Source organism: Triticum aestivum, chromosome 5D (genome assembly GCF_018294505.1).
Source record: "Triticum aestivum cultivar Chinese Spring chromosome 5D, IWGSC CS RefSeq v2.1, whole genome shotgun sequence".
Taxonomy (NCBI): domain Eukaryota; kingdom Viridiplantae; phylum Streptophyta; class Magnoliopsida; order Poales; family Poaceae; genus Triticum; species Triticum aestivum.
Genome location: NC_057808.1, coordinates 281,083,689 through 281,094,154, shown reverse-complemented (window position 1 = coordinate 281,094,154; position 10,466 = coordinate 281,083,689). Strand labels below are relative to the sequence as shown.

The following is a 10,466-nucleotide window of genomic DNA, read 5'->3' as shown; positions in this document are numbered from 1 at the left end:
GTAACAATCATAACATAGGGTGACACAGAACTAGCTCCAATTCATCAATGTAATGTAGGCATGTATTCTGAATATAGTCATACGTGCTTATGGAAAAGAACTTGCATGACATCTTTTGTCCTACCCTCCCATGGCAGCGGGGTCCTAACGGAAACTAAGGGATATTAAGGCCTCCTTTTAATAGAGTACCGGACCAAAGCATTAACACATAGTGAATACCTGAACTCCTCAAACTACAGTCATCACCGGGAGTGGTCCCGATTATTGTCACTTCGGGGTTGCCGGATCATAACACATAGTAGGTGACTATAGACTTGCAAGATAGGTCAAGAACTCACATATATTCATGAAAACATAATAGGTTCAGATCTGAAATCATGGCACTCGGGCCCTAGTGACAAGCATTAAGCATAGCAAAGTCATAGCAACATCAATCTCAGAACATAGTGGATACTAGGGATCAAACCCTAACAAAACTAACTCGATTACATGATAAATCTCATCCAACCCATCACCATCCAGCAAGCCTACGATGGAATTACTCACGCACGGCGGTGATCATCATGAAATTGGTGATGGAGGATGGTTGATGATGACGACGGCGACGGATTCCCCTCTCCGGAGCCCCGAACGGACTCCAGATCAGCCCTCCCGAGAGAGTTTAGGGCTTGGCGGCGGCTCCGTATCGTAAAACGTGATGAATCATTCTCCCTGATTTTTCTCTCCCCGAAAGTGAATATATGGAGTTGGAGTTGAGGTCGGTGGAGCGTCAGGGGGCCCACGAGGCAGGGGGCAGGCGCCCCCCCACCCTCGTGGACAGGTGGAGGCCCCCCTGACGTGGATTCTTCTTCCAGTATTTTTAATATTTTCCAAAAATATGTTCCGTGGAGTTTCAGGTCATTCCGAGAACTTTTGTTTCTGCACATAAATAACACCATGGCAATTCTGCTGAAAACAGCGCCAGTCCGGGTTAGTTCCATTCAAATCATGCAAGTTAGAGTCCAAAACAAGGGCAAAAGTGTTTGGAAAAGTAGGTACGACGGAGACGTATCATACGCTACTCTCCGGTTCAAGAGGCAATACCTCATCAAGTTCTACTTTCCTCCCACTTACTTCTTTCGAGAGAAACTCTTTCTTCAGAAAGGATCCATTCTTGGCAACAAACACCTTGCCTTCGGATCTGAGGTAGAAGGTATACCCTATAGTTTCCTTAGGGTATCCTATGAAGACGCATTTTTCCAGTTTGGGTTCGAGCTTTTCAGGTTGAAGTTTCTTGACATAAGCATCGCATCCCCAAACTTTTAGAAACGACAGCTTAGGTTTCTTCCCAAACCACAATTCATGCGGTGTCGTCTCAACGGATTTCGACGGAGCCCTATTTAAAGTGAATGCGGTAGTCTCTAAAGCATAACCCCAAAATGATAGTGGTAGGTCGGTAAGAGACATCATAGATCGCACCATGTCCAACAGAGTACGATTACGATGTTCGGACACACCATTACACTGAGGTGTTCCACGCGGCGTGAGTTGTGAAACGATTCCACATTTCCTTAAGTGCGTGCCAAATTCGTGACTTAAATATTCCCGTCCACGATCTGATCGTAAGAACTTTATTTTCCTGTCATGTTGATTCTCAACCTCACTCTGAAATTCCTTGAACTTTTGAAAGGTCTCAGACTTGTGTTTCATTAAGTAGACATACACATATCTACTTAAGTCATCAGTGAGGGTGAGAACATAACGATAACCACCGCGAGCCTCAACGCTCATTGGACCGCACACATCAGTATGTATGATTTCCAATAAGTTGGTTTCTCGCTCCATTGTTCCGGAGAACGGAGTCTTGGTCATTTTTCCCATAAGGCATGGTTCGCACTTGTCAAATGATTCATAATCAAGAGACTCCAAAAGTCTATCTACATGGAGTTTCTTCATGCGTTTGACACCAATGTGACCAAGGCGGCAGTGCCACAAGTATGTGGGACTATCATTATCAACCTTACATCTTTTGGCATTCACACTATGAATATGTGTAACATCACGTTCAAGATTCAATAAGAATAAACCATTGACCAGCGGGGCATGACCATAAAACATATCTCTCATATAAATAGAACAACCATTATTCTCAGATTTAAATGAGTAGCCATCTCGCATTAAACGAGATCCAGATACAATGTTCATGCTCAAAGCTGGCACTAAATAACAATTATTGAGGTTTAAAACTAATCCCGTAGGTAAATGTAGAGGTAGCGTGCCGACGGCGATCACATCGACCTTAGAACCATTCCCGACGCGCATCGTCACCTCATCCTTCGCTAGTCTCCGCTTATTCCGCAGCTCCTGTTTTGAGTTACAAATATGAGCAACCGCACCGGTATCAAATACCCAAGAGCTACTACGAGTGCTGGTAAGGTACACATCAATAACATGTATATCATATATACCTTTGGTATTGCCGGCCTTCTTATCCGCTAAGTACTTGGGGCAGTTCCGCTTCCAGTGACCATTTCCCTTGCAATAAAAGCACTCAGTCTCAGGCTTGGGTCCATGCTTTGGCTTCTTCCCGGCAACTGGCTTACCGGGCGCGGCAACTCCCTTGCCGTCCTTCTTGAAGTTCTTCTTACCCTTGCCTTTCTTGAAACTAGTGGTTTTATTGACCATCAACACTTGATGTTCCTTTTTGATCTCCACCTCCGCTGATTTCAGCATTGAATATACCTCAGGAATGGTTTTCTCCATCCCCTGCATATTGAAATTCATCACAAAGCTCTTGTAGCTAGGTGGGAGCAACTGAAGGATTTTGTCAACGACCGCGTCATCCGGGAGATTAACTCCCAGCTAAGACAAGCGGTTGTGCAACCCAGACATTTTGAGTATGTGCTCGCTGACAGAACTATTCTCCTCCATCTTACAGCTGTAGAACTTGTCGGAGACTTCATATCTCTCGACCCGGGCATGAGCTTGGAAAACCATTTTCAGCTCTTGGAACATCTCATATGCTCCGTGTTGCTCAAAACTCTTTTGGAGCCCCGGTTCTAAGCTGTAAAGCATGCCGCACTGAACCAGGGAGTAATCATCACTACGCGACTGCCAGGCGTTCATAACGTCTTGAGTTGCTGGGAAAATGGGCACTTCACCTAGCGGTGCTTCAAGGACATATGCTTTCTTGGCAGCTATGAGGATGATCCTCAAGTTACGGACCCAGTCCGTATAGTTGCTACCATCGTGTTTCAGCTTGGTTTTCTCTAGGAACGCGTTGAAGTTGAGGGCAACATTAGCGTGGGCCATTTGATCTACAAGACATATTGTAAAGATATTTAGAGTAAGTTCATGACAATTAAGTTCATCTAATCAAATTATTTAATGAACTCCCACTCAGATAGACATCCCTCTAGTCATCTAAGTGATACATGATCCGAATTGACTAGGCCGTGTCCGATCATCACGTGAGATGGACTAGTCATCAACGGTGAACATCTTCATGTTGATCGTATCTACTATACGACTCATGTTCGACCTTTCGGTCTCTTGTGTTCCGAGGCCATGTCTGTACATGGCTCGTCAAGTCAACCTAAGTGTTTTTGCATATGTGAATCTGGCTTACACCCGTTGTATTCGAACGTTAGAATCTATCACACCCGATCATCACGTGGTGCTTCGAAACAACGAGCCTTCGCAACGGTGCACAGTTAGGGGGAACACTTTCTTGAAATTATAGCGAGGGATCATCTTATTTAAGCTACCGTCGTTCTAAGCAAATAAGATGTAAAACATGATAAACATCACATCCAATCAAATAGTGACATGATATGGCCAACATCATTTTGCTCCTTTTGATCTCCATCTTCGGGGCGCCATGATCATCATCGTCACCGGCATGACACCATGATCTCCATCATCGTGTCTTCATGAAGTTGTCTCGCCAACTGTTACTTCTACTACTATGGCTAGCATTTAGCAATAAAGTAAAGTAACATGGCGTTTTCATTGACACGCAGGTCATACAATAAATTAAGACAACTCCTATGGCTCCTGACGGTTGTCATACTCATCGACATGCAAGTCGTGATTCCTATTACAAGAACATGATCAATCTCATACATCACATATATCATTCATCACATCCTTTTGGCCATATCACATCACACGGCATATGCTGCAAGAACAAGTTAGACGTCCTCTAATTGTTGTTGCAAGTTTTTACGTGGCTGCTATAGGTTTCTAGCAAGAACGTTTCTTACCTACGCCAAAACCACAACGTGATATGCCAATTTCTATTTACCCTTCATAAGGACCCTTTTCATCGAATCCGATCCGACTAAAGTGGGAGAGGCAGACACCCGCTAGCCACCTTATGCAACTATTGCATGTCAGTCGGTGGAACCTGTCTCACGTAAGCGTACATGTAAGGTCGGTCCGGGCCGCTTCATCCCACGATGCCGCCGAATCAAGATAAGACTAGTAACGGCAAGTAAATTGACAAAATCGACGCCCACAACAACTTGTGTTCTACTCGTGCATAGAAACTACGCATAGACCTAGCTCATGATGCCACTGTTGGGGATCGTTGCAGAAATTAAAAAATTTCTACGCATCACCAAGATCAATCTATGGAGAGACTAGCAACGAGTGAGAGGGGAGTGCATCTTCATACCCTTGAAGATCGCGACGCGGAAGCGTTACAAGAACGTGGATGAAGGAGTCGTACTCGCAGCGATTCGGATCGCGGTTGATTCCGGTCTAAGCGCCGAACAACGGCGCCTCCGCGTTCAACACACGTATAGCCCGGGGATGTCTCCTCCTTCTTGATCCAGCAAGGGGGAAGGAGAAGTTGGGGAAGAGCTCCGGCAGCACGACGGCATGGTGGTGGAGCTTGCAGTTCTCCGGCAGGGCTTCGCCAAGCACTACGGAGGAGGGGGTGTTGGGGAGGGAGAGGGCTGCGCCAGGGGAAGGGGTGCAGCAGCCCTCCCACCTCCCCTCTATTTATAGGGGCAAGGGAGAGGGGGGCCGGCCCCCTCCAGATGGATCTAGAGGGGGGGCGGCGGCCAAGGGGGGGAGGCTTGCCCCCCAAGCCAAGGGGGACGCCCCCTTTAGGGTTTCCCCCCAACCCTAGGCGCATGGGCCCTAGGGGGGTTTGGCGCCCAGCCCACCTAGGGGCTGGTTCCCCTCCATATTCAGCCCATAGGGCCCTCCGGGGCAGGTGGACCCTCCCGGAACCCTTTCGGTGGTCCCGGTACAATACCGATAAACCCCCGAACACTTTCGGTGACCGAATAAGGACTTCCCATATATAAATCTTTATCTCCGGACCATTCCGGAACTCCTCGTGACGTCCGGGATCTCATCCGGGACTCCGAACAACATTCGGTAACCGCATACTAATTTCCATAACAACTCTAGCGTCACCGAACCTTAAGTGTGTAGACCCTACGGGTTCGGGAATCATGCAGACATGGCCGCGACATCTCTCCGGCCAATAACCAACAGCGGGATCTGGATACCCATGTTGGTTCCCACATGTTCCATGATGATCTCATCGGATGAACCACGATGTCGGGGATTCAAACAATCCCGTATACAATTCCCTTTGTCAATCGGTATGTTACTTGCCTGAGATTCGATCGTCGGTATCCCAATACCTCGTTCAATCTCGTTACCGGCAAGTCACTTTACTCGTTCCGTAATGCATGATCCCGTGACTAACTGCTTAGTCACATTGAGCTCATTATGATGATGCATTGCCGAGTGGGCCCAGAGATACCTCTCCGTCATACGGAGTGACAAATCCCAGTCTCGATTCGTGCCAACCCAACAGACACTTTCGGAGATACCTATAGTGTACCTTTATAGCCACCCAGTTACGTTGTGACGTTTGGTACACCCAAAGCATTCCTACGGTATCCGGGAGTTGCACAATCTCATGGTCTAAGGAAATGATACTTGACATTAGAAAAGATTTAGCAGACGAACTACACGATCTTGTGCTATGCTTAGGATTGGGTCTTGTCCATCACATCATTCTCCTAATGATGTGATCCCGTTATCAACGACATCCAATGTCCATGGTCAGGAAACCGTAACCATCTATTGATCAACGAGCTAGTCAACTAGAGGCTTACTAGGGACATGTTGTGGTCTATGTATTCACACATGTATTACGATTTCCGGATAACACAATTATAGCATGAACAATAGACAATTATCATGAACAAGGAAATATAATAATAACCATTTTATTATTGCCTCTAGGGCATATTTCCAACAAGTGGCGCGGGGTGATGGCGGTGACCTGACGTGGTTGCTGCATAGGTTGCAGACCAGAGGGCTTGGTTCGGTGCTTGCCCAAAGGTGGCCATCAATAGTCACTGCGTTGTGTCCCCCTAGTTCATCGAGACTGCTTAGAGAGGCACGTGCTGGCGCTTTCTACGGTGGAGGCATTAGGTCCGAACCTAGTGGCTGATGCTAGGCTAGGAATAGAAGGAGTGATTTCTGCTTGTCCTTGGTTGGCGCGCCGTGACGCAGAGGGTTGGTAGTGGCTCGAACCATAGATGCTGGTCCAACAAAATGGATGTATCTATAATTAAAATAAGTCTAGATACAACCATTTCTAGGACAAATATTTTCGGACGGAGGAAGTAGATTGTTGTGAATTATGCACTGCTTAGATGCTAGTGCGCACCGAATTATTTTGTTGCTTCTCATGTATGAATGAATATTGTTATCGTGTTGTTGTACATTGTTGTCAGAGAAAATCAATGATTGTCTAATCGCCAGCCGGAGACCGGTGGGGGCTACCGCGCGCCGCGTTGCCGCCTCACCCTCTCCTCAACCTTCCACCACGGTGCTGGCCCATTGTACAACACCAACGACCACCCTGCACCCCCGACCCACACCAGTCAGGTTTCGGACATGCTCCCGCCTTCGACTCTGCAGCGTCACCGGTTCCCGCTCGTTCACGGCTCGCACGTGCCATGGAGTCCACGGCCTTTCTGTCCCGCGCTCGGGGCGGAGCAGAAAAAAGTGACCGACACAAAATTTCTTTTCAGGTGCTTGATGTTTAGCGAATGCGGAAATATAATGGCTTAGGGTGCTAGGATTTAGAATTAACGGGGTCAATATATCATCATAACTACACTACAAAATTACAGCCAAGAAGCCGTCTATATCTCAACCAAAGGATCCTCATAGTGCACTTAAGCCTATATTTAATAAATCATCATAGCAATACCTAAGTAGTTGCTATATCTTGTTGTTTTTAGTCTGTACAATTCAAACAATGCATAATATGGTTCATGCCACCTGTGCTTACCATGCTGTACTCCTGACGAACGGTAAGACAGAGATGAACGGAGTACCAACATTGACAGTACTCTTGTATTAGTATTCAGACATTATTTCTCAATAAAGGGTACTTTATCAACTCATAATGCCGTATCAAGCGGATATAAAACAAAACAAGCTCACACCCAGGTTCTATACAACTAGTAGGATGCATGCAACCAAAGTATTCAGATATTTGTATCAGCCGGCCCTTCCGATTTTTCTCATGTCGTTCTGTAGTTCGTTGACAGATATACGCGGCAGCACACGCTTTCGGTCTAGTATGTTTGTGGAGAGCAAAGGGGGGAGAACAGCAAAACCAGCACGAAAGGTTGGGCTAATTACATCCCAAATAGAAGGATTCGTGATAACTGTATGCCACCGTATAATCAGATACAAATTCTAATCATCAACAAGATTACAATTTATGTGAGTCACCTATTCATGTAATTACATCCCTCCTCCCAAGAATCCCACCCATTCAGCGTGTCGATACCGCGAGATCAACTTAGAAACTTTACCTGCCAGAAACAAGATGGATCTAGGAGGACATACAACATGCTGCCTTGGCCGGAGGGGCCGGCTCCTGGCCAGGGATGATAACTTTCGTTCCTTTCAGCAAGCTGGAGTTCCCGCCGGAGTTAGCCTCGTCGTTGGCGACAAGGTTTTTCTTGCTGACAGTGCGGTATATCTCCTCGAGGCCTGTCATGAAGGCCTTCTCAACATTGGTGGCCTCGAGAGCGGACGTCTCCATGAAGAAGAGGCTCTCGCGCTCGGCAAACTCCTTGGCATCCTCTGTCGGGACAGCCCGGAGCGTGCCCAGGTCCGATTTGTTCCCGATGAGCATGATGACGATGTTCTTGTCAGCATGGCTTCGCAATTCCTCGAGCCACCGCGCCATATGGTCGAAGGACTGGCGCTTGGTCATGTCATATACTAGCATAGCTCCTACTGCGCCTCTGTAGTAGGCACTGGTTACCGCTCGGTACCTGTTACCACATTCAGTGCAGCTGGTTTAGATGTTGAAAGTGAACAATCAGATAAGAAAGCAAGCTGGGGTAGGCTATTGTTACTGTTAGCGTTCACTTACAACAACAATCAGTACTGTTCATTTGCAAAATTAAGAAAAAAATCATGAAAAAACTGATAGACCTGGTACTATTAGGTGCTGCCAAAAGACATTGCTATTAGGTGCCATAGGCTGATGCCGAGGCTTATCATCTAAGCTGCTTAATGTGCCATGAGAAGTTGTTTAAAGTTTTTCGGGAGATTCTAATCTTACCCCTAATTGCAATTATGTATGATAATAGGTAACTGTAATTTCAGATAGGTGTCAAAATGTAAGGCATGCTATTCTGATGCAACTATCTGATCCACATTTGGATCGAACAAACATCAAATTTGTTACCATGGAAGTATTTGTGTCGTTGTAAATGAACAGGCGTAACATCTGTATGTCAATTCTAACGGATTTGCTAATTCTCATCTAGATGAGAATTAACAAAGTCTCATCTAACTCCTACACTATTTGATTAACCAAACAAAAAATAAATAAAAGAAAGAATCCCCACGAATCTTCATGTAAGATCCAACGGTGTAGGAGTTAGATGAGAACTAGAAACACCCCAATTCTGAACATAATTTTCGGGCGAGGACACCTCATCAGAGCAAGGAACACAAGGAACAATAATTCCCTTTTAAAGCAGACAGTGTATTAATTCCAACATAATTGCAGAGACCAAACATATCCATCACTATTGCACTGACCAAGGACCGGACCATGCGCGAAACCAATATATAGAGGAAACTAGAAGCCTAGCTGCATTCCACATTTCCATACAACAAACTTCATTCATTCATAATAACTAGAGAAACAGACAAGAAGATAATTACTACCGCGGGCTAGTAGTGCTGTAGTACATCATGGCCTATATGTACAATAATATGCTTCTCCAATACAATACAATACAATACAATAAAATGATCGAGGCCAAGATACAGCTAGCAGGGTGGGTTTGGGGTTTGATTAGTGATTAGTGAAATATTTACCTCTCTTGTCCCGCGGTGTCCCAGATCTGGGCCTTGACGGTGCGGTTGTCGATCTGGAGGGTCTTGGTCTGGAACTCGACGCCGATGGTGGCCTTGGAGTCGAGGCTGAACTCGTTGCGCGCGAACCGGGCCAGCAGCTGCGACTTGCCGACGGCGGAGTCGCCGATGAGCACCACCTTGAACACGTAGTCGATCTTCTGCCCCATCTCCCCGTAGCCGCCGCCACGAGACATCTCCCTCCCTCCCTCGGCTCTTAATCTCCCTGCCTCAACAACCAAGACTAGACCAGCAAGATCTCCTCTCAGGACAGAAAACGGCGCCTGCCCCCTTTCTCCTTCCTGGCTACTGAAATCGCAGGACTGTCTGTTGCATCAAGAACGCGGAAGGCGGAGGAAGTGCTTGCGATTTAGGAGAAGGGCGAGGGGAGCAGGTGGTGGGTGGGATTTGGCGAAGCGCTGATTTGTTATTTGGAGAAGAAGAGATGATGATGGTGGTGGTGGTGGCGGCGATGATGATGATGAATTGGTTTGGTTTGTTTAGTGTTAGAAAATTAGGGAGGAGGAGCAGTGTTGTGTTGAAGCGATCAACAGGAAAGCGGGTATGCACATGAGGTGGAAAATCAGCTGCCAAGACGTGCTCAACCGTCAACGGCCCCGCCACCCACACCAGATGTACTACTAAAATGTACCGGTGCTGTTTTTTTTATATATAAAAAATGTACCGGTGCTGTTGCCTTCTCTCTTGTACTTGTACCACAAACAGTGCCTGTTCTTTTTGGTAAAAGAAAAAACGGTGCTTGTTCTCGAGAGAAATTGACCATGACAGTATGGCACACGTATCATCCGACTGCAAAAAACGTTGCGAACGAGCTTATAACGCATTAAAATACTTTTTTTTGCGGGTAGCATTAAAATACTTTTAGGACGTCCCAAGTCCACGATCGCCCTGCACGACTCGGCACTTGGGCAGCGGTTCTGGTTTTCCTTCGGCGAAATCCCACGTGCTAACCTTGTTGCTTCATTCGACTTATTGAGGCCGTTCCTTCCTGCCATCTCCTACCTCCTGCTTCCTTCCTCTCATCGTTCACGGGGAAT

The 10,466-nt window shown here is 46.5% G+C and overlaps 1 protein-coding gene across 1 annotated transcript; it reads right to left on the bottom strand.

The window, feature by feature from the left end:
• Nucleotides 1-7,644: 7,644 nt before the first annotated feature.
• Nucleotides 7,645-10,022, bottom strand: LOC123120992 (ras-related protein RGP1). Its single transcript, XM_044540948.1, has 2 exons — nt 9,373-10,022; nt 7,645-8,312 (listed from the first exon to the last, which is right to left on the bottom strand). Exons 1-2 carry the CDS (start codon nt 9,603-9,605, stop codon nt 7,865-7,867), a joined length of 681 nt encoding a protein of 226 aa, XP_044396883.1. The 5' UTR covers nt 9,606-10,022; the 3' UTR covers nt 7,645-7,864.
• Between the last annotated feature and the right edge of the window lie 444 nt (nt 10,023-10,466).